At 39.1% G+C, this 26,322-nt stretch overlaps 1 protein-coding gene across 2 annotated transcripts in view; it reads right to left on the reverse strand.

Annotated features, from left to right (window-relative positions):
• LOC124144514 overlaps positions 1-25,812 on the reverse strand; it is a 48,729-nt gene extending 22,917 nt beyond the window's left edge. For both annotated transcript variants that reach the window (XR_007223288.1, XM_046513964.2), the window contains exon 1: positions 25,301-25,812. Coding sequence is in view for 1 of the 2 variants with exons in the window: in XM_046513964.2 (XP_046369920.1) it covers positions 25,301-25,414 (114 nt within the window). In the remaining variant the exon portion in view is untranslated. The remainder of the gene's footprint in view (positions 1-25,300) is intronic.
• Positions 25,813-26,322: the final 510 nt, after the last annotated feature.

Here is a 26,322-nt window from a genome sequence, read left to right on the forward strand (position 1 = left end):
TAAATATTCGACAAAAATGCCAGACGAGTTATACTATATCCCAGTTGTGTGATAAACACTGAACACATATCATGTGAAATATGAACCAAAACGCCATGTAACACATTTCAAGCGTATTCCTCCTTGAATAAACGTACATTTGAATAAAAACGCAATCCTATTATCTTCTCCAACATCCGCGTCTGAAAATCATCAAGATGACGACTCGAACCATCAAATGCATATTACCATCGCGAGGTACCCGATGAGTTCCGATAATAGGGCCTGAATTCCGGGACCCTTCGGCTGTTAAATGATCATCAACGTTGGCAGACCCCACGTTCCGGCAGTGTGTCGTAAACAGACTAATGTACGCCATGGCGGTTAAAACCTCATTAGTTCAACATCCATGAACATAGTATTAATGTGATGAGAATCAGGTACCTAATTTTCCCTGGTATGCTGAGAAGATGGTTTTAGCTGGGAATATCTTCAAAGCGAGACTTACAACTGTTCCCAATGTGACGCTGGTACACGTTATTGGCGTTGACGTTAAACGAGAATTGGAGTCTCATTCCTCAGCGTGATAATACTTTACCTACATCGTATACATAACTGCTACAAAACATCGTAATGGGTTTTAACAGTGCCAGTGAGACTGATGTTGTTTTTTGCTTCATCATTAAATGGATTTTTTTAAAATTGGTATACTTACAACGTCATGTAATGGATTGACTGTTCTTTTTATTTCGTAAAACGACGGATATTATTGACGTCACTACAACGTTGATACACACAACAACGTAAGGTACGGTTAAATCTCATAGATATAGTAAATTACGACTCTTCGAAAATTGAAACAGACAAATTCTTCGTAGTATCACTTTGCAAAACATGAATTGTGAAGTGTCTACTTCGACGGCGGGTTTGTTTTTAATTATTAGGTTTACGGTTACGCCGACCCAAATAAAATGTGGCAGAATCTGTTTGTTTGCTTTTTTATGTTAAAAGGGTTTAAAACTATAGGAAGAGAATTAACGCTATGGCTTTTCATTCAGAAAAACACTTTTTACAAAAAGATAAACATATTTCACATGAAGGACAATTATTCCTAAACTCATTGAAAAACACGATTTGAAAACTTCATTTTATATCAACCAACCACCCTATGGTGTTTAACCAAGACTTTAACCAAGCGATAAGAAAGGAGTCACAGTATGCTTCAATGCTGCATTTTGTAATATTCTTCCAATATCATGGCAGGGGATTACCAGAAATGGGTTCAGCACATGATACGTTATCAGAATGAAGGGTGAAGAAGCACACAGCACGTTGAACATACAGACCGGAGGGCAGTCGAGTGTGGAACGAGCCAAACCTTAAGGTAGCGTTTTAAATTAAAAGTTAGCTAGAATGTTACAAACGCCATTCCGTGGGCACTTTGTTCCCATGATCCTGTTAATTTTAATATACAACAACCAACTTATTATTAAAGTAACTTGCTATACTGTTGGGTGTTAAAGTGACTATGATCGACCTTTTGTGATGATCCGATCCGATGCAGTATTTAAAAATTGATATAAAATCGTCAACGCCAGAAAACAACCAGTCTCGATTATCCCCACAGATTCCATTGGACGTAAAAGGCAAGACAATTATATAAATGGATCATCGAGAGTAAGTAATGACAACTAACAAAACCAATTCCCAATGCTACATATGGCGTGATCTGGCGTTGTCAGGTTTAGAGTGAATTCATATCCTTACACTATTCCTGCCCGAGGAAGTGTGCAGATAACGGTATAAGCCGAGCGGATCCGAGTGGTACTGAGGGTGTGTTCCGGTCTAGAATCACCATGGGGACACCAACAGGAAAGCAAGTTCCATCAATAAGCAGAATGAATAAAACATCTTTTAACTAGACATGTTTGATGTCTTTGAATCCCCGATTGAAAGATTCTGATATCTTTGATTGGAAAGCACAACACAAATATTTATTTCCACATACAACATAAAAGCGTAATTACAAGAGGAAACCTATCTATTTCATTATGCTACGAATAACACTTCAACCCTACGACAAAGTGGGTCCAAATATACATCTGTCGGTCCTATACTTCAACATTATATTATGAGAACTAAAAGCAAAAAGCCATTCCAACATCTGTGATCCCGTTATAAAAGATTGTTCGCGATTGAAAAGAGAAATACCTCAACGTACAAAGACATTTCTTACTTCCCCTCTTTCACCTTCATAACTCGGGAAAATGGTTCGTTAATTAAGATCACAGGCCGATGTTCTTCACCACACAAGAGATCTATCAAGGCAGCTAAACACGTTCTTGTATGAAGGCGAACAAAAAATGTTTGCGTCTGAAGTGTGCATCTGTACCGGTGTCTCTGGGTCCTGTGTTCGTCTGGTTGAGATAGTCCCCGTGGGATTAATTAAACCTTGGTAAAGTCAAAATGAAGATAGCTGTTCGGTGACCGGTGTTATCAAAGCTAGACAGCAGCGTCTTTCATGGGCCCAGTGTAACAGGCCTGTTATTGTAGCAGAACTGCACACGTACAGCCGTTGTAGTTATTGGCTCCAGTGATACGCTGTGAAGGGACTTTATGCTGATCGTTAGTGTTTGTGTAACGGATCTGAACATTAGCTTAAGAGTATAAAGTGCGATGTGACCAGTGGGGAGACGGGAAGAACCTCCTTAAATCTGAAATCATCCTCAACACATCTCTTTTACGACACCAATAAGATGATTTAGGAGGAAATTTCTACTTGTAATTGCTGCATTTCTACATATTTCAACACATTATCCCTGAGACCTTCTCTCGTGTCCTTCCCTTTCTACTCCAATCCACAACCTTGCGTTCCTTATTTAACCCTTGTACTTTACCACTCCCCCCACCCCAACACACACACACGCACTCTTGTTTCTACCTGATTACTTGTTTCATATTTGTTTTTTTGGGATCTATCTTTCTTTCTCTCCACGGCTCCTGTGGAGTTTCGAGGAGGTAGTCGTTAGAGTCGACTAAATTGTGGATCGGGTGGTTACTCGGAGTAGCCTTGTTGATTGATTTGTCAACGAACCCTGACGGTGAAAAACTCAAATGAAATCTCCGACGACAACAGTGTGGGGGACATATGTGACCTGGGGGTCCAAGTGTGTGTTTTCGTCACTCACATACCCAATGTCCTTTCTACCATGACCCCGCCCCTCTCCTACTACCTATACCACAATTTAACCTTCTCCTCTCATTCTACCAACCACAGGCAACATAAATAATATATATGCATTAGCTCTATTCCTACCCCCTAATAGCAACACTTCCCCTCCCATCACACGCGGATCCAAGTGTCCGGATTTGTCATTATTGAATAGTTATCAATTAGGAGGTCTTACATGTGATCGGGCTACTACATGTAAATGTATGACAAAACTGTAACCAGATCACAAACTACTGTTCCACGGCTTATTTGCATTCAACCAGCACTTGTATGTCAACTTGGAATAAAAACACCGCACCCTTCCTTTTCCAAAGCGCTGTATCCGCTCGTCATCTCTCTCGCGCTCTCAAACCCTCTTTTCTTGCATTCCTTCATATTTCTCCGGCTCATATTTCTCCCTTTCCCGTCTCATTATCAATTGACTTCCCCACTAAGCCATTCTTCCTTATGATTGGCTCGCCATGGCAAATTGGCAAAGCAATGCATAAGGTATGCAGTATTATTCACTTAAAAACCTATGTACTTCGTCAGATATTAATGTATTGTTGCCATTTACCAAGTTCTTAATACATCTTTGAAGGACGGTTCCTCCAAATAAGTACTTTTGTTTATTTGAGTCTGTATATCATCATGGGGTGACTCAAATTATGATATAAAAGGTTTTGTACTTTAGGTCACGTGGCCTTTAATGCAAATAAACCTGTCTGACTGTCTGCATAAGGTATGCGTCAATGTATCACTATGAATGTAGCTGTGTGATGACAGCCTAATGATAAATGACGCACTCGATTACGTTCGATATCATTAAGATCACAATGCCATTTCCAGCTTAATGTAGGAATTTCTCTCAGATTAAGAACTGATATTGGAGATGTTATAGCTTCTGATGTGTAAGTATCATGCTGCTTCGGCGGACCAGCTGTCTGTCATGATCTGTAGCGTCTAGTCTGCTGGGCAGGTATTTCAGACCATAAGATGTGCAATCACGCCCCCCGCTGCCATATTGGATAGTGTCAACACCTTGTCTCATCTGGTACATTTCATGTACATTACACTGAGCTGAAGGTACAGACAGCCATGTTAATAATGCTAAAACCCTATAGTCAGTCGGCAGTTTGTGTACAATTGTCTCCCCATGTTACATGCATGTACATTACACTGAGCTGAAGGTACAGACAGCCATGTTAATAATGCTAAAACCCTATAGTCAGTCGGCAGTTTGTGTACAATTGTCTCCCCATGTTATTTGTATGTACCTTACACTGAGCTGAAGATACAGACAGCCATGTTAATAATGCTAAAACCCTATAGTCAGTCGGCAGTTTGTGTACAATTGTCTCCCCATGTTACTTGCATGTACATTACACTGAGCTGAAGGTACAGACAGCCATGTTAATAATGCTAAAACCCTATAGTCAGTCGGCAGTTTGTGTCTCCCAATGTTATTTGCATGTACGTTACACTGAGCTGAAGGTACAGACAGCCATGTTAATTATACTAAAACCCTATAGTCAGTCGGCAGTTTGTGTACAATTGTCTCCCCATGTAACTTGCATGTACATTACACTGAGCTGAAGGTACAGACAGCCATGTTAATAATGCTAAAACCCTATAGTCAGTCGGCAGTTTGTGTCTCCCCGTGTTACTTGCATGTACATTACACTGAGACGAAGAGTGTCTGACACTGAAGAGGACACTGTAGTATGTTGTTGGTATATGCGTGTACCATGTCTCATCTTGTACCTTGCCTGCACATTACACGGAGATAAACTGCACAGGCAGCGACGTGACACAGATGGTGATTCTAGCAGGCAGAATATACGAGAATACCTTCTTTCACGTTGTATATTGCACCTACATTACTCTGAAATGAAGGCGTATACAGCCAAGTCAATCTTAAAAGCATTTAGTTAGTCTGGAGTCGGCGAGTGCTTGTCTCATGTAACACCTGGTGTCATCAGTAATTTTCAGTGATCCATTCAAATACTTTTTACCGCTTTTGTACATGACATCGAGATGGAGCACTGGCAGCCACTATGCACAATAATGTATTATTGCGTAAGTATATCAGTCAGGCAGTTAGAATATGCCCTTTTATCACGGTGTACATTGCACATTGAGATGAAGACCCATATGGCGCTGTTACACCATTATACAGTGTAATAGGACAGTCACGCTGTTCCTTGCTGTACAGAGCACGTACATTGCACGAGAGGCAGGGTTAGACAGCCATAATAAAGGATAGTGAGTTTGGCAGTCAGGAAATACCCTTTTTAGTGAGTGTTATCCATTGCAGGTATATCACATCGACATGAAGGAAGAGACAACTATATCAAATATGCACTGTGGCGTATAGACATGTAGTGAGTCACAACATCAATCATGTTTTGTACCATAAAAAGTTTCTATTTCTTCTGACAAGCATGTGTCAGGTTTAAACTAAAACTGTATAAAATTGATGTGAAAAATAGATCATATGATTGCTTTGTCACTTTGGTGAATTTGTGCATTTATTTACCGTTATTAATGTGTATATTGTTTAAAAGAGTTCTGTTTTTCTACAGAGCATAGTGGATGCATGTATTCCACACAAAAATCAGTGAATTTGAGTCTATACTAACGATATCGAAAAACAATGTCATATACGTATATAATATAGCATCAGATCAGCAGTTTAGTACTGTAGTCTCCATATCTTATGCCGAAACTAAATTGATATCAGTGAGTGAAATAATCGAGTCAAGCCAGTGACCAATGGAGCAACATCCCACGGGGTACGATGAAACGCGATCAACCAAGTCCCGGAGCCAGACAACTAAGTCGGCTGTCATTGGTTACATGTACCTATACCCCAGAGTTCCCATGGGGATAAATGACATCATAAGATACATTCCCATGCTTCCACTAGAAATGTTCGAATGTTAAACATAATTTGATGTTGACATCCTAACGCTTTGAAAACACAGGCTGGTGGCACAGCCTGGTAGATAAAGCCTTCACGCGACTGACACAATGTAAAGTGACGGACACAATGATTGACCCAATACAAAACTGATTGACACCATATGTGAAGCCAAAACTTGATCCACCGCTAAGATAGGGCTTAAATATTACTGCAAACGTGCGTAACTTACTCATACACACTTTGAAAAAGCATTAAACAGTGTCTTCATATCATGTACAAATAATATGGTAAGATGGTATAAAGCAATAATAAAAATAACTGTTCAGATGAACAGCGATAGTTGCTAATACGGAACTGAACGGAATGTCCACGGACTCGTATCTTGAGTTGAATTATGACTGTATGTCCACAGTAAGTTGTCAGGGCTGACAGAAACATATAAACAAAGGGCCTCCTGCCTCTTGATACAACTGATGGCATCAGCTTGACACAGATGCTGGAAAGTTAGACCGTGGTGGGTCGATAACGATATACTTGCATGCACGTCAGGCACTAATCATTACGTGCATTTCCAATTTTAATCTCTAGGCATTTCAAATCATATGACGAACATATTTCTATTTTGTTTATTCTCTCCGACAGACGTGTTTGCAGATATTAATTCTGTGATTACAATTCATTATCTTGTTGGGGCAACACAGTTAATCATCCCCGACCAATTATACGTTCAACGGGTTCCTACCGTGTTTCTACCAACATATAATATACACACCCAAGGTGTCCTGACTCACCGACTGTCCGAACATTAACACCAATGGGTTCATATGAGTTTTTTATTTATTTCTTCCAATCATCTTTGCCTTCCCTATTTCATTTCCACTTACAAAACGGTCCTTGATGTCGAAACAAACGCGCCACATTAGCTGTAAGGTCTTCTCTTCTTTTACGTAATTGCATTTTTCAATTGTTATCATCAATATAATCGTACTTATTCGCATCATTATAAAAAGAAAAAAATATTATTATCTCATTTGCTGTTCAAAACACACAACCTCACATCCATGTACGACGATAAACTGTTCTCACGCACGAGTCGAATTTCATTGATTTTTTTGTCCTTGGGATCTTTAAGGGATTTGGGTTGTCAGCAGGGCCTAAGCAATAAGTCTGTAACACAATTTGTAAATCTTTTCATCTCTAGTATGCTTAAGATCGACTTTTGTAGCCTCCCCATTACTTGTGAGATTTTTAACTTCCGACCCGTGAAACTCGCGTATCCGTTTCCTCCGAGGTTTAAGTGTGTCTTCGGTGTGTGCTGATTAAAACCCATTTGGCAACGTCTTTCGCACCCCATGTGACCTGCTACTATTGATTCCGTGGTAAAAAATATGTAGCTTTCTGTTTCTACAAAAACATCAATGAATTACACAGAACAAACGTGAAATGAATCATACTAATCTAGCCCCTAGGGAATCGAGGTTTCTAATACGAGCTGAATTCAAAGTGAGTGTTTTTAAAAGAAACAAAACTAACACCCTATCCGTATCTTCTGGTATCTTTCAGGTGTTAATTTATGGTTTTATTTTGTTTTATTCATGAATAATTCCGTTTGGAGGAGGCTATCGACATCTGCCTGTTGCCTTAATCAAATTTGCACGTATGGCATATATAGCGGAGAAGCAATAATACACTGTACATAACATCAATTCGCTGTTATAGCCTATTCTATATAATCGGAATCGTACAATGGATTCTGCTTCATGGATTCATTTCTTATGATAATTGGAATCGTTTTGACGCTTTTATTCATGTGAAGTTCCACAGATTATGAGATTTACCAAATCGCGTGTTTGAAGAAAAGATGGAATTATCGAAACGGCTGAAGCGCTAGTGTTTGAAATTGGAAGGATTCTGGCCGAAGTCTGGATGACTTGTGTAATATATTACCCTGACGAGGTGGTTCGGTTTGTTAAAACTTGGGCCAAGAGCTTTTTGTCTCCCTCACTTGATCTGGCCTACGGTGCAGGTATGCATTGGCATTTCTCACAGAGAAATAGACTGGTTTCCAGCTCTCCGGAAAACTGGACAAATTCGGTGATGGTTTCCCGTTCCTGGTTGAAGGTTTTTATGACGTTTCAGGTTTGGAAATACTGATCCACCGGAAATTGAATGGAAACCGGATAAACTCATAAAAGACTGTCCGGAAACCAACAGGAAAGGGATAACTTGAAAGTGTCTTAAATCATTAAACCGTCAGTAAACCAATGTACAAGGAAATGTTGACTTAGCCGAAACGGGTTTCCATATTCCATATTGTCATCTTCAATCTCTCACAATTTATATCATAGAAGCCTTCATAGTTGCAAGAATCACACGTTCCATTCTTAAAGCTACAGATGTATAGTTGCATATGTCAAACGTCAATGTATTAATGTCGTATTCATCCCCGTAACCACGTTAAGTGATACAAGGAACCAAACAGAAGCATCAAATTCCTAAACCCACTCAATAACCTATCCGAGACATGCAACAAGCAATACTGTCACTCCCAACAGCTAAAATACCAGCCTAAGAACCCTGCAAATACAATCTGACCATATCTCTAGCCAACTGTTCCCTGAAAAACAATTTTCACATTATTTCTCGATGGGGCAGGCCAAACGTCATAAAGTACAGCTGGCGTCTGACTATAAACGCAAGTCGGAGAACTTAAAAGCAGCATAAATCAAAGAGGAAAAGCTTGAGCTCAGGTGAGATAAAGATGAACCAGACCGATAACAATATTACATTCCCGAAGAGAGCCAACAGCTGTGTCGTGTCGTTCAGTAATGTAATATACCGACCAGGCACAGTGTGAGATTATGGTATTGTCAAGAAGAGGGCACGCCTTTCATGGACAGCTTTTGATGACTATATCTAGACGCTCAAGCAGCTATTATGTCTGTATTGAGAAGGACCGGAATTTGGTTTTCATTTATAGTCTTTCAAGCCTTTATCCTTATTTAATGACCGCCAACCTGCAACCTGTACGGATGATTTGCGTGACCAAGGATTGATACACAAAGCGTTACTCGGTAGGTACTCAGCGCCCCTTTGGCATCAGAAGATTTCAATTCCGACTTGGAATATCCGATAATATCGTTATTCATTAACAAAGGGTTTCATCAAATGAAAGTCGGGCATGTCGTGCAAATACGAGACACTGTTTGTCTAACATCACCGGTGCATATGTTGCATAATCTCATCTGTGCACATTTTATATAACATCAAATTACATGACTTCACCCGTGTATTTTTATATAATACCGGTGCACATTTTATCACAGGTGCATACATACAACAACATCATCGGTGCATATTTAATAAATGACCGGTATAAAATATCCAATATATTTTGTATATAAACATCACCGGGTGTGAGGAACACAACAGCAACTTGTCAGGACTGTTCCTTCGTTCAAGCAACAAATCACGTAAAGTAAAAGTTTTCGTGTTGAATGCTGCGTCCGTTTTAAACTCAGAATGACTTCTCTGTTCAACTGTTTCCGACATCATTTTATTTGCACGTAAACTGACACTTCCAAGTGGTACGAATGTCTATAGAATGACAATGGAAAACCTAACTTAAATAGAATACGAACCTATAGATCATTCGAAAATAAAATGATCCTAGAAACACATGTTAACCGCCATTGCACCAAGGTAACATGGTAAGGCCTAAGCTAAATGTCATTGCGGTACGCTTCATCTCGTGATGAACGTGGCCTTAAACACACGATCACGCATAGCCTCCAAAAGACAGTATACGTGTTTGTTTGTTTGTTTGTTTAACGCCGCACTCGGCAATATGCCAGCTATATGACGGCGGTCTGTAAATAATCAAGTCTGGACCAGACAATCCAGTGATTGACTTCATGAGCACCCGATCCCGTCAGTCGCCTCTTACGACAAGCATGGGTTGCTGAAAACCTTTTTGGGGCGGTCGGGTAGCCTAGTGGTTAAAGCGGTCGCTCGTCAGGCCGAAGACCCGGGTTTGTCCCGACATCGGTATAATGTGTGGAGCCCATTTCTGGTGTCCCCCGCCGTGATATTGCTGGAATATTGCTAAAAGCGGCGTAAAACCATACTCACTCCACTCCACTCTGGTGTCCCCCGCCGTGACATTGCTGGAATATTGCTAAAAGTGGCGTAAAACCATACTCACTCATTGAAGACCTATTCTACCGCGGATCCTCGCGGGTCCAGTATACGTGTACACGTATGTACATTATGTACTTTTAATGCTTTCAATTGTTTATTGTTTGTTATTTTCAATCTGGGGGCACGGGTGGCCCAGTCGTCTGAGGCGCCGCGATTCGCTGTGCAGAGTTGCGTCCCTTGGACACGCCAGAAACCTATGATTGTGGGTTCGAATCCCGGTTCGCCCCGATTATGTTTCTAGGTCTGTCAGCACCATACCCGCGCTCGTGGGTTTCACCGAAGTGTTAAACGTCCCGAGACCTGCAACACATCGGGCTTTCCTCCCACATTAAGCTGACACGCCGCGATATAACTGGAATACTGTTAAAAGCGGCGTTAAACCTAACTCACTCACTCACACTCACAATTTTCAATCTGATTTTTCTCATGAACTTTTTCATATAATTACTAAGTTGTATGTGTATGCATCATTTGACAACTTGTTTTATTATGTCTCTGTGTTAAATTGCCTTTTCGCTATATCTTGTATGAGTCAAAAACGATACAATGGTTGACTTGACATCCTTGAAGAAATTCTGCTTCCCGGTCCCGAAATTCTGCGTCCAGGAACTTATACATTAATTGATTCTGTTACCTAGCCCGACACCGTTGTACTCATAACGTCAAGTGGTTTAATTTGGAATTGGTAAATATTAATTCATTTGTCAATGCAAGAGAATAGCCAGCCTAGATAGAGTCCACATGGCGTAAAGGGCAGAAAGCTGTGGAAATTATATGAACGGGCCACTCAAAATAAGTGATGACACCCGGTGTTCGCGAAATATCATCTGAAGGCTGCGTTTAATTGAAAACGTCAACGTAGCCTCGATTAACTGCCGAAACAGATTCCGCTGGGGGTAATACCCCCCAAGATCCGGGTTAGAATTGGTCTTCTGCACCCCTTGCTTGTCGTAAGAGGCGACTAATGGGTCTCATGTTTTCAGACTCACTGACTTGATAGATGCATGTCATTATATACCAATTGCTTAGATCGATGCTCATGATGTAAATCACTCGATTGATTGGTCCAGACTGGTTCAGACTATATCTCTGGGATAAAGCATAACCTTATAATGTCATTCGAGTCTTAACTCTACATGTACAACAAACAAACAAATAAACATTGTGTGTTAAAGGCCAAATAGTCAGTGATGACACCAGGGCAAGCGAGTCCTGATCTACCGGTAGCACCCATCATTTTCATTAAAAAGAATGTGTTCGTTTAAGAAATTGTTGCCAAAAGCCACATCCAGCAATTATACGACGGCAGCAAAAAACAAAAAACAATCGAATCTGGACCAGGCAATCCAGTGATTAGTACAACGAATAATGATCAAAATCGTTGTGGTACAACGCCATGAGACCCGTGAAGAGACGGGGTAAAATAGGTCTTCAGCAACCCATGCTTGCCGTAAAAGGCGACAATGCTTGTCGTAAGAGGCGAATAATGGGATCGGGTGGTCAGGCTCGCTGACTTGGTTGAAGCATGTCATCGATCCCAATTGCGTGGATTGATGCTCATGATATCAATCACTGGATTGTCTGGCCCAGACTTGATTATTTACAGACCGCCGTCATATATCTGGAATTTTGCTGAGTGCGGCGTAAAACAAAAACTACAACGCCATGCTTCCAACCAAGTCACGAAGCATAAAGTAAGTGACAGTGAGCATGGCGGTGTGAAAACCCTCTGTAAGGGTCATAAATATGGGCTAGCATCGCACATCATGTTGCCACGCAATGTGTCATATTTAGGACATTCCTCTGAATGTCTTCCATAGCATGCAAGGAACGACGTGCCCAGGATTTTTTAACGTAAAACCTTGGTTTAATAGCTTAGCTGTAAGTAAAATGTATCTTTACATGAAATTTGAATAATATGTACATGCTCTTAAGTGCTGAAGCCACTGGGAAATGTAGATGCCATGAAACGGATGGCATATTGCTCGACATCAAAGGAAAATTCACGATGGGAATATCGAAATTTTACAGTTTGTCATACAGCTTGGTACAAAGGCTGCCATCATTTTGACTTTTATGCATACATGTGTGCATCCAGATAGGACACTGAATACAGTTTCTCAGTTGGTTCTTTGATTTACAACTCTGGTGGTTGATGATGTGGATATACTTATATACCTCGGCATTGTTGAAAAGACACGAGCAGGTCATCTATATATCTAAACCTGTGGTTAAACGCTTTGGGAATATTTCCCTTCTTTGATTTTAAATTAACTAAATTAATCACCCATTTGTTTCAATCAGGATATTAATCCTGCAGTGGCTATCAGCAGCTGATTCAAGCGTATGGGGTTCATTATAACTAATTCCTGTGTCCATTCCCGAGGCAGCTGATTCGATTGCTGTATACCTATTTAATGTGAATAAGACATTAGATGAGCTACACTAGGTGGGAATTAGCAATCCTGTGGCTGATACAAGTGCCGATAGTTTACAAATCAATTGATCTACATGGATCAATTCACATACATGTACGTGTATCTAACGTCTTCGTCTGTCTCACATTCCCTGAACCCTATTATTTCCATTATGCCCAGCCCTTACTGCAATGTCATAGCCCTAAAGAAAGCAAGTCTAGATACTTCCCACGCCTGAATCATCCATCTCACTGGGGCTCCTTTTGAATTTAAATGGAGTTATTTGTTTCTGTAAAAACTATATACGTTCAGAGAGTACGCGTTAGTCTACTGTCGTCTTAGTAAGATCTTAACAGAAGAGGAATTAGATGACCTTTGGGGCAGCTGCAGCGCACTCGCTCATCTCGCATAAGGCCTAGGTTCGATTCCCCATCGAGTACAATTTATACTCTTGGTGACACCCATCGTGATAAGGCTGCGAAACGCCTTAGACAGATGACGCACGAATATATGTGCATTAATTTGTTTACGAGAACAACGAGTAAATATGTTGATTGCCCTTTACGAGATTCATGTCATCATTCTATCAGCTGCATCCATCTGTATGTTTAAGCTAACCAGGAGTGGTCACTGCATATTCAAGACAAGTAGTCTGCCATTTAGGTATAGTTAGGTGTACATTATACAGCTATGATGGAGATGAAAATATGCGTCCATCTTAAGCTGATGATTTGCCTTAATTATCTGACTGTAATTCCGTGAATAAAATGTATGAATAATTCACTTGGTAATTATCACACAGATGGGGATTATGTGTATGTATCCATTCGAAAACAATTGGGAATATTATCACACAAGATTCCCTTATTACATTGTCTATTACCACTCCAATGTGATCATATTTACATAAGGAATGCAAAAACATCCAAATTGGCGAGCTTGAACGACAAGATCAATGTGTTCTTGTTTTCTGTTTTAAGGTTTGATGGTATTTTACCAATTTATCAATCAAACTTTAATATGTTTTTTATAAAGTAATATTCACCATGGCGCCCGAATAAACAACATCAAGGATATAACTTTCTTTTTTGTATATTCAATATGTGCAATCAAAGCAATAAAATAAGTTAAAATTAACAAAGCGTCATATTGATTTATGTGATCGTGCATAAATGTATTTCTTATCGCACATTGCTGAAGAAACTGTTTATGCGCTCTCACGTATCATAATAGCGTGGAATTGGAAGCAAGTATCCGGAAGGAGGATAAGGGGTTCCCAGCTCCTGTCCTGCATGTACAGAAATCTTTATCATTCTTTTGCTGCCATTTGCCATTTTGCTCCTAGGTCTGTCATGCTCATAGGAACCAATTCCATGCGTTGAGAAACCACAAATACCAATATTACGATAATCGAACTACTTTTAATGTACTTTTTCCTTATCTGGATTGACTTGAAAAGCATATGATTGCTTTGGATTCCATAAGATGGCATTTATTGTAAACCCTGGAGTATGTGTTCCTTAGGGTTCTGAGTTATACTGGTAGTAAAAGGCGACTAAATTGGATCGGATGGCTAGGCTTGGATGACAGATGCCATCGGACCCTAAAGGGAAGGGACGTTGTTCACAATATCAATCACTGGTAGCGACACCATTATTTACAGACTGCCATGACATAGCTAGGCCATAGCTGCCATGATATATTCACTGGCGGGTCAGAGGGAGGGGGGTTTCCCTTTTCTTTTTGAAAACCAAATGTAGAATGTTGTAGGCAGTAAAACTGACTGTGGGAGGATGTTGTTTTCCTTGAATAGATCCGCCCTTGATATTGTTGACTGAGGCGTACATCAACAGGCTAACAAAATTGGAGGATCATCTCTGAGACCTTTAAAGGTTTTCTCGAATACATGAAAATATAGTGAAAGCTGATTCACTTGTGCTTCATCAATTCACATACCACTTATATATTAAACTAAGTGAGCATATGTGTTGTCAGACTTATATATTACACTAAGTGAGCATATGTGTTGTCAGACGTGCGGAATCTATCAGATGACTAGTGGCTGGTTCGTCACGCAGAAGACCCAGATAACTGACGATAATATAGCTAGATTAATGTTAACAGTGGTGTAAATCCCAACTGGGTTGGTTGTTCTGTTCAAAGCGTTCTGACCAAAGCGCCCACTCGTCACTTACGACCAGCATAGGTTGCTGGGGACCTATTCTAATCCGGAGGGGCCTTGGGGTAGCTTAGTGGTTAAAGCCCGTTTCTGATGTCCCCCGACGTGATGTATTGTTTTAAGTAATATTGCTAAATGTTACGTAAACCCATACTCACTTCTAAATCCCAACAAACTCATCATCTCATTTGCACGCTGCAGTCACCAATACTACAGCTATATCAAGGTTGTAACACAAAAAAATGTTTGCATCCAACAAACCAGTGGTTGATATCATGAGGCTCACACATCATAACCACCAGATCATTTCAGTCAGCTCCTTCAAGTATGGAGTTCAGGGGACCTATTATGTCTCGAATAACACCTTCAATAATAGTTCCATAATTCGCTAGAGGAACACCTCCGGGTATTACACTGTCATGTCATGTCATGTCATGGCAGATGTTCTGTGGTGGCATTTTAACTGAAGAGAATGATAATTCCCAATAATTGCAAGTACTTCGCGAACATCATTTTTTATTACAAACGTCGAATAGACCATTAATTATCCTTTAATTAATACAATTATCATTGCAAATGTAGATGATTAGTTGTCATCCTGGTTGTGATTACCACATTTATAATTAGCTGTAATCCGTGTACTACTTGATACTCCAGCGCCTTTCTAAACATGTTTTGAGAAATCTAGTTTCTTATTGTCATTTCAGTATCGTATGACACGTGTGTGGGTTGTAGAAATAATCAAATATATTTCCCAGTAAAACTCATCTTTTTATGATTATCATTTTTTGCTGAATGTGACTCCAACGGATTTCTTTAGTCTGTTATTTGTTAAACTCAAACACGTTTTTACAACATAACGTGATTGGGGATTTAAAAAAATGACAATCGAGAAACATGGAATGAAAAATTCTTAATACCAGAAGTCAGATATTGCGGCAATTACATTTTCGCTGCCGAACGTGTGTGTTTTTATTGATGGTAGGCGAAACATGTTACTTTGGGGGGTTTGTGGAAGATGAAATCTGGTCGAAAACGTCTTCAGGAAATCTCTAGAGTTTCTTAATATCCAATCTAATACTGACTTACTTTTCCGCTCCAACTGAAGTGATAATTAAGTTATTATCTCTAATGAAATTACATCGTTTGGAAGTACGGAAAAGGAGATAGTTGAAGAATTATGTCCAGAACGCCAGCGTGGATAGAATATATATTTTAACTTGAAACAAACTTGTCAAACTAGTGAAATTGGATTGGACATTTAACGCACAAGAAATCGAAAGTCTGGCGCTCCGAAGCTACTAACCCGAAGCTCAGCCAGTCGTAAACACGGCTACCACAAGACATTAAGCAGGTTTTCTACATTAAAAGCCTAATTTGGTTACATTATGTTGTGGTCGCTATCTCGAACCTGTGAAGTGTAACACAGATATGTATTTCATGAACAGCGTCACTGTATTGGATGCTTGAAAGAGTCAACACATTGCAAGGAAAAGTATACAATTGCGATTCCGTTAAGTATTGACTTCTAAAAAGCACAAATTAATCACACTCTGACAGTGCACACATCGTGTCCATGGAGACGTCGTGTCAATATGTAATGTTATTTACAACCCGAGCATTCCTAGAATATACGGACAAAGTAAAGTAAACACAATTGGAGCAACATGATTGAAAGGCGAGGCATTTTAATCAAATTATGGAGATAGTTGTGGCTAAAGAGTTTGAATTCTTAAGGAACAAATGATTTCGAGGTAAACAATTGTGACTGCTGTCAGAAAGAGTAAAATGTTTTTGTTCCGAGAGAAGAAGCCATGTGTTATTTGTAAAAGATTTCCTGCAGAGAAATAGAGTAAATCAATGTTCAAAATATTTGAAAGTCTGGCATGATATCAACATCGTTATGTTTTAACTGAATTTAATATTTCTTAGATAAATCTAAATTGGAAGCGTATGGCTAATAGGAGTTTCAATCTGTAAATAGTAAATCCTCGTTAACTGGGAGACCGTTAGTCCAGAAATTTCATGATGATTACTGAGCGTGTGTACGTACGTGCGCGTATGTGCGTGAGCGTGTGTGTGTATGTGTAGGCGTGTTTATGTACGTACTGGTATGAATGGATGCATGCATACATGTATGTTAATTATAATATGACCGTGTTTAGAATACTGATGTATGAAATGAAAGTTATGGGGAGGAATGTTTCCCCCTTCTTCAGATAACATGGTGGAGACAGAAAATTAGCCGTCCATGTACCTCGTGCCATGACATCCTTGGACCAATGTAAAAAAGTGTAAGAAGTTGCAAGAGATATAAGTTGGTATCCCGCTACCACTGAAACCTTCTGGTTGCCAAAGGAATGGCGTCCGGAATGTTTCCCGAAAACGGAAACCTGTCTTTTCATGCTGTGACACCGTGTATGTGACATGGCGGTATAGCTGAGGGCACATACCAAACTGAGACATTCTCTTGAGATAAACACACTGTAACGGAAACAAAGGTAAACTAGCTTCTGAGGACGAATCCCCGGGCGTTAATGTCATTACAACAACTACGTAATGTAAAAACGATGATACGTTCCTGTGGTTGAATGCTTCATCTTCAAATGTTCCAGGAATATGTTTTCTTTCGTCTCCGAAATGTGGTTGTCCATTTAGCTGTATTGTTAAAGCGCATGGCATAATAATTCCCCATGCTCTGATGAGCAGAAACTGCAGATTTTGCCAAACGCTTTCTTGGGTTGTTTATACAGTAATATATTTAGAGAGTTCTTGAAACGTTTCCATTTGCAACATAAGACTCGTAACCTGTCACGTAAAATGTTGAGTTTGTGAGTTAGGCCAAATTTCCGTTAATTATGCATGTTATGTCACAAGATTTTGGAGGAAATACCATTTTGAATGAGTGAGTTAAACTTTAACGTCGTATCGACATTGTTTCGGCCATAACCATGACAAATTGTGGATTAATAATCATGTTATAACTGCATCAAAGGTTTATATAAAAGCAATATGTCAAACACAACACGTATTACCATAGCAATAACCCGTATTGACACAGATTGACGACGTTTATGATTTTGTCGACAAAACGCTAACGAACAAAGGGAGATTCCAGGATCATTGGATCCTGACATTTAAGAGACGCGATTCCACACAACAGCTTGTGAAGAAAATAAAAGCGACAAACCCCTTTTTTCCATAGCCACAAGAAATATGTGCTAAAAGCAGTGTTGATTGTACTATTCCTGTTTCATGAGCATTTGTTTATGAATCATCATCAAATAGTGATGTGATACAGGTGTTCGCGAAAAGGTGCGTGTATCCTGCCCAACCGGTGGCACCTGTCACAAACACATGCAAAGGCACTGATTCAAGGGAACAAGCCTCAGACCACTAAACGACAAACTAAATCAAGTTTTGATCTTAACTAGACAAATATTGAGTCTCTGAAATGAAAATATCCCTTACAACGCTTGTTTATTTGTCTTTAAATGAGGAACACAGAAATAAAGACTCGAGAAAATAATGTAAAGTTTTTATGTAGTAGAGATTATATCGCTAAGACGTTTACATCTTTTTTTATAAACAAACCATCGTGGATATACCCTGACTGACCAGTGGTAATGGATGGGGTGACTCTAGCATCATTGCATCCTGATGGGATCCTGAATCTGAGGGATGCAATTCTGCACGACGATCTATGGAACTCCAGGACAACAATCTCACCCATGCCCCCTTCAAAACGAACCAATATGAACCCATCGAAGCATGGAAGCTTGTAATCGAGGGTTACGTAATTAATCTTACAACTGTCACACATTGCATTGACACGCGGAAGATCTTGAAATCAAGGATCACTTTCTTAATCTTACAACTATCATACGTTGCATTTACACATAACAGAAACCCATTGACTTTCTTCGCAGTAGTTATTTTGGTCGTTTTGAAAGAATTCTTTTCAAGACCATTACTCTTGAAAACAAATAATTTCGTCACAAATTGTTCATGTTTTATTTGTTGGAAGACGTAACTTTTAATGTAGACAATTGTATAGTGATAGCACTGATTAGTTAAATGTCATAGTACATGGTTGATGGAACATTTCTCACATAAACAGACACTAAAATAATGGTTTGAGGCGCGGCGAAGACGTTAAACCTAACTAACCATCGCATCCTTCAAGCTTCTTACACATATTGAAGCTATGAATTAAGAGGTGATATTCTTTCAAAGCAAACTATATAGTAGGTTCCCTCTTTACAGTTGAAGCTTGAGAACGCTTGTTCGGATGTGCTCCATCAAGAACAGTATAAATGATGAACGAAATTTACGAACATTGAGTTTGTTGAGCCAAACATGAATGTGGAACATTGATTTACTCTAAGATAAACATTTAGAAACTTTACAAATTATTTGTTGTGGCAGCCTTCATGACGCTTTTCGTTTGACTGACTCTAAATTGTTCCCACAGAAACATGTTAAAGGAGAAGTTTGAAATGTAATACATTTACTATTAATTATTTTAATAAGATGTGACGACAAGCTGGCATCCTACTGATTATCATTGCTTCTAAATACCAAATATGAAATCCTACCACAACGTGAGACTATACATCGCGAGATCTCATTTCGATCCATATATTCCACAGAGAAATCTGTCTTCCCTTATAACAAACTGAAAACCTAATTTCCATTGATCAAGATAAAAACAAATCATACGGATACACATTAGAGTTTCCTAGTGACTAGTGTGTGCTCAAGATACATATAGTTAACCCCTTAACTCCAATATCGAGTTTAAACATTTCACTATGTCTACTTAAAGCGCTTTGTGATAATGAGAAAGAGTAAAACATAAATTAAATTAAATGATGATGATGATGATGAAAATGATGATGATGATGATGATGATGATGATGATGATGGGCCATTCAATTCACCAAGCGAATGCTGATGGTCAAAGAATCAGTGCATTAGAATTTCATCCTTTGATTCATGGAGATCATACAGTCGAAGCTGCCTTACAGGGCACGAGAAGGTTTTCAATGACAAGATAGCTAATCAATACCAAAATAATTTCCAAATGATAAATGTCATCCTAATTGTCATCTTTTGGTCTCATTTTAATTCACTATCCTCGTTTATTCGAAATGCTTGTTCAGCTGAATATATCGATATACATTTGCCTTGTAGATGTCTGTAGCTGAATGTTTCACGGGACTCGTTGAATATTCTACGCAAAGTGTATGCCGTACCATACGAACCATAAAGATTTAACAAAGCTCATAAAACTTGTAGGTGGCCTAGTCGTCTAAGGCCCCGCAATTCGCTGCCTCCATTGTTCACGCCAAAAAGCTGTGGTCGTGGGTTCAAATACCGGTTATGTTTCTTGGTTTGTAAGCACTATACCCGTTCCTGTGGGTTTGACCAAAGTGATAAACGTCGGAGACCTGCATCACTTCGAGCTTTCGTCCCACATCAAGCCGTGATATAACTGCAATATTGTTCAATGCAGATTTAGACCCATATCACTCACTCACTCTGGGTCTTAATTGGATGTGAAAGTAAAAGTTGTAAATATACATCATTTAAGCTCAGAATTGAAAGCATAAACTGTTAATTTGAAATGGTAGCGTTCATCAAAATGTTTCACATTCATCGAATGCCCAAAATACCTGTAGAGTTAATGCTCGAATCACATTGTAAGATTATGCTATATCCCTGAGATACATGTACTGGTTGATGATGTTGTTACAATTCCAGCCACGACACATGAAAGTTTGTTTGTTTCTTCGTTATTTTAACGCCGCACTCAGCAATATTCCAGCTATATGACGGCGGTCTATAAATAATCCAGTATAGACCAGTGATTGATATCATGAGCATCGATCCAGGCAATTGGTATACGATGACACGCATCAACCAAGTCAGCCCGCCTGACCACCCGATCCCGTTATTCGCCTCTTGCGACAAGCATAGTCGCCTATTACGACAAGCATGGATTGCTGGAGACCTATTCTACCCCGGATCTTCATGGGTTGACATATGTTTTTAGGATCTACCATCTTGAGAATGTGATACGATCTATTGTGCACTTTAAATTACTATTTTGTTGTGATTCGTATTAATTTATTTACTGGTGCATTCGTGTTTTGTAGCATTGTTAGAAGTGGTTGGTATTCGGTATGCGACAAGGTGAGCGACATTACTTCATCGTTGATACAGCTGTATCACGACGACTGTCAGGTTTGATTCGGTAATAGTGTGGATTGTGCCATTGTGTCCATTCAATACTCATTTTAATGTATAACAACATATCTGTGTCACATGGACTTTTCTGTATTGAGCATGCAGATGACATATGCCCATTCATTTATAGTTTACGCGTTGTATTTTCATTAAACGTTTTCTGACAAGCGGCAGCAAATTGATATATATGGAAAAGACCTTAAATTGAAATCAATTTATGTTTTGCATTATAGTTCTACAAACTTGCATCAGCCACATATTGACCCTTTCTAAATTTCATGCATAAAGTAATCAAGACGTTTTATTGTGTTTTAGGTTATGCTTTGCACAAACATGACATGTTCATGACATCGTGGTGACGATACAAATACCATACTTCGCTGACAGCACGATTCGTTTGATGTTATTGATCGTTGCAATAATATAATGACATGTGACGTTCACATCACAGGTGTTGGAAATAGATGTCAACTGTGTTATGCTCAGTATCATTCGTACAAATTACTGCCTGTCATCGACATAAAAAGAGTTCCCGTTTTCAATTAACGTCAGTTTGATGTTACATTTAACTTATGAGAAAATATTATATTTCAGTTTTATGTCACACTTGTCAATATTTGGACAAGGCAATACCTTGCTTCTGGTGTATGACTGCTGCTGTGGTAATTGATCTAAAAGGTCGTTTTGTAATATACACGGATGGAATCATAATTTTATGACAATAAATAATAACTTGTAATAGTTGTTGCAAGTTTCATGATCATATATTTATTTATATGTATATGTTATACATTTAATGTTTCGAAACAGCTGACATTTCACTGTAAATATATATTTAATGAGTACGCATATCAAAAATACTATTGGGCATATACAGACACAAACGTATCATGAATTCAAACGTAACGTTGCACAGTCCTAGCTGAATGATTAGCGCTTTAATAAAACTAATATAATATACACAGTATCATTTGTGTGTTTAATTTTTGGTTTAACGCAGCACTTAACCAATATTCCAGCTGTTATACGGCGGCCTGTAACTATTTGCGTCAGGATCCGACAATCCAGTGATTGATATTATGAACAACGATCCACGCTGTCGGGGTACTATGACACACAATCAAGCAAGTCACCAAGTCTAACCACTCGGACCACTGAGTTAGCCTTTACGACCAGCGTAAGTTACTAGGGACCATTATTCTTACCCTGAATTCCCATGGGGTTCACACAGTATTAATATGTCGTGTTAACTGCAAATCTACAGGTTAACATTTTAGTTATTCATAAAACTAATTTGACACATATCACGACCGATCAGATTAGATTATATAGAAGATATTGATTCCAAATACCAGCAGACCAACTGATTAAAACGTCCGACATTCAAATGTACAGACGGTGGAGAATCTGATAGTTAAAGCTATTCTCTTTAAGTACATCGACCTTTATTTGTTGAAGGAAATGAATACCGGGATCTCACATACCCTTACAGCAACATCAGCTATATGTATACACTGGTGCGGGTGTTTACATTAACCATGCATCATCGGATATCGCATGGCAATACTTACTACAGAACAGTCGAGCCAAACTACATAATTTACAGGCTTGTGTGAACAGTTGTCCCAAGAGAAGGGGTCAGAGCGTGCACCTTGCAGCACGCCTGGATCATGATCTGGCACCATATGCTGGTACCAGGAATACACCTCGACGGATTATCTCTAATAAACAAACCCTCATAACTCTGAGTGAAGGGGCCGATGTAATTTGAAACAGTCCTGTCTGTTCAAGATAAGCAATATCGCATTTCTATAGTTGCGCATAAAATCTCATATCCTTCAGTAAATAAGCGCACGTCTAACATTATGCAAGTAATCAGTGGATCCGTGTGTTTACTATAAAGGACGTGCATCACGCCTGTAGACATGCTGCCCGGTGTGGGATGGTTGGTGTTGCTGATGAATTAGTGTTTATGAATCTGCTTCAGCATCATATGACGTGCTGCCACAAAACGGAACGAGCTTGTGGCTGTTAGTAACAGACATGATGAAGTACTTTCAGATTAGTATCATACTCTGTTCAAATCGACATCTAGCAAACCTTTTTCTGGAATTGTACATGTTCAATCAGAAAATATTTATATTGTTGAATGTTGATATTAATTAAATTGATTTATGGCTTCTTTAACATAACAGAACGGTGTTTTTTAACATGTTCATACATGTATGAATAGTATAAGACATTCTTCTAGGCTCATACACCTTTTGGCTAAAACTCACATCCCCTGTTTGAAAATGTTAAAACAATTTCTGGCACAAATTGATACATTAAGGATGCAGTCTAAATAGTTTCAACAACACATTCTACATATGCTAAACTCACAATTATAAGAATTTGATCACTTTAACAATACAGTGTATGTATGTAAACTATGCTTTCACTCGTTTGGTAATTATCGCCTGGAAAACATACAGGCGTTTCGAGCGTTACTCCAATATATACAAACACAAACCAATAAACATGCTGTGATGCTTATATTTATAACCCGCTACTGCACGCCGTGACTCTTGGGTAATCATTGAACAACTTGGGATCCCGACTGCTCGACATGTTCACTAGGTGTTGAGGCGTGTGGCTTCTTCACCGAAAAGTGTTATGTCTAGTGTCAGAGCATGTTACGTACACCAAGGGTTAGGGGCTGTCCATGGCCAATTTTCCGTATTCTAAATGGTAATGAAGGTGGATGGAAGTTTTCATATAATCTATGAATAAATCATGACAATAAACAATATTGATATGACGGTTGTAGCTATTATGGTTATAATAAATAGTTATTTTATGTCTTTGGGCCCCTTTTGGATTGAGAGATAGAAATGGTCCCCAGTGACCTGTGCTTGTTGTAAAAGGGCACGTAAGACGGATCGAGTGGACAGGCTCTGTGACTTGGTTGAATACCTGTCTTTAATGGACTGTCTGGTCCAGACTCGAATATTAGCCCGCTGCTGTGAAATGGCTGGAATATTGCTGACTGCAGCGCTAAATAATAAACACTAACCTAACATTATGTCCTTGGGTCATAATTTTGTTTCATAACCATCAGATCTTATTTCTCGCTACCGCTAAACAAAGCTGATTTTTATGGGATTGGTTTCATATATATATATATATATATATATATATATATATATATATATATATATATATATATATATCAATTAATTGTCTGCCCTGACTTGAATATATATATATATATATATATAAGTTAATTGTCTGCCCTGACTTGAATATTAGCATACTACACACAAATAGCAATAGACACTCACTATAAATGATGTCTTCTTTAAACAGGGTCATATCAAGGATATTAATATGAAGTATTCAATTCACAATTTTAATATGGTTTTCTTTCTGTAATATCTGTACCTATGCATGTCACTGATAAGCGATATCCACATAATTTATGAGCTGGATGTGATATAGGGAACACCTCATTTCTGTGACCTACCGAGGTCAAAGGTTAGAGTTGAGTTTCACAGCAAGAACCACATGGTATCGAAATGTGATATTCTCTCTGATAACTTGTCAGTGGGGCTAACGGAAATAGGGCTAGATTTACAGTTAAATGATAAGTAGAAAATTAGTCCGGTATTGCATCGGACCAAGTCAAACGTATATAGGTATGTATGTCTCCGCATGCCTATCGCAGAACAAACTGATTCACAGATAAAGGGATGGGTTTCATTTCTAAATGGTAATGTGCCTTATATGTACTCGGCGATAGCCAGTATTGGCGGTATATTTGCACGTATCAACCGTGTATTCCCCTCATTCATAACCAAGAGCAACACTCTATAAACAATTACCATCACACCATCACGCCGTTAATCTACGCGTGTTGTGTTTAATAGACTGACATTGACAAAGCGATTACCGTTCTACATCATGTCAATTAAGTGATTATGGTCATTATGGGGAAATAATAGCTTCGAATAATAGAACAAGTCTGTCGTATTTGGTACTATAGGTTACATCAACATAACAAGCACGTACCTTCACGTCTCTTTTTTAGTTAATACTGTTATCAATCACTACACATCAACATTGTCACAGGTAAAAATGCAATTGACACCACTCACCTGTATGTTGTAGCACTCGTCTTTACATACGAAGTGTTCATATGCCTGGCCCACAACCAGGAGTGACAGTATTAATGGTAAAGCCGACTGGTCATGGAGCAAACTGACCATCATGGGGCTAGTATAGTTTATCCAGTCTCACATCCTTGCTTCATGCAGCAAGGCGAACAGCCAACATCTGTTCCAGGCTATGAACTTCACTTCATCCCGGCATTGCGCTTGGGTGAGAAAAAAAGCAGGAACTATTTTTAGAATCTCCTCCTCTCTTTGTGTGTCTCTGGAAATTATTCAAGACGTTTGTATGCTTTAGTGCATCATGAAATACTAATGCACTCGCACAATCCCTTGCTACTTCGATGCTGTCTCTGACCAACTGGAACAGTTAGTGTTTCAGAAATAAGAAGCTCAATATTGCCTCGCGACGGCCTGTCCACGCGACCTACGCGGATGTTAACGTAATTACATATCCCTTTAAATATGATCAGAGGATGTTCTTGGTGCACAGACCTAATTATTTCACTGAACCCAGTGTCAAGTTTCCGTTAGGCGCGCGAGCGATTATTGAGAATGTTTAAATGTTCGGAAAATCACTGGCGCTATTTGAAGCCGCTTCCACCCAGAGTGGAGAACGATTGAAATTAAAGGTGAGCTTAGGTCTGTCTGTATGCTGTAATTAATTGGCTTTTTAGAGCACGTGACTTGAGGTTAGATCTTCCTCGGCATGGGTGTGATAAAGAAGTTTTTATGTGTCGCCAAAATAGAACGATGGAAGGAGATTTAAGAGGCAAGACAAAGTTCCTGCGACCCGACGTTGGAGTTCTACTCCTAATCAGTAGAGAGGAGTACCGCATCCGACTGTCACGATAGTCCATTTAGTCTTTAGCTCTCTCGGAGCGGCTACTTTCGTTGCTAATATGGTGCATCATGTTGTTAGCACGCGTCACTAATCCAGGCTGCAGTGTTTGGAGTAATTATTTGATTTCATGATTTATTGACGTGTTGATTGCGACCATTCCAACAGT

This window comes from Haliotis rufescens, unplaced genomic scaffold (genome assembly GCF_023055435.1).
Source record: "Haliotis rufescens isolate VD_foot unplaced genomic scaffold, xgHalRufe1.0.p SCAF_3, whole genome shotgun sequence".
NCBI classification, from domain to species: Eukaryota; Metazoa; Mollusca; class Gastropoda; order Lepetellida; family Haliotidae; genus Haliotis; species Haliotis rufescens.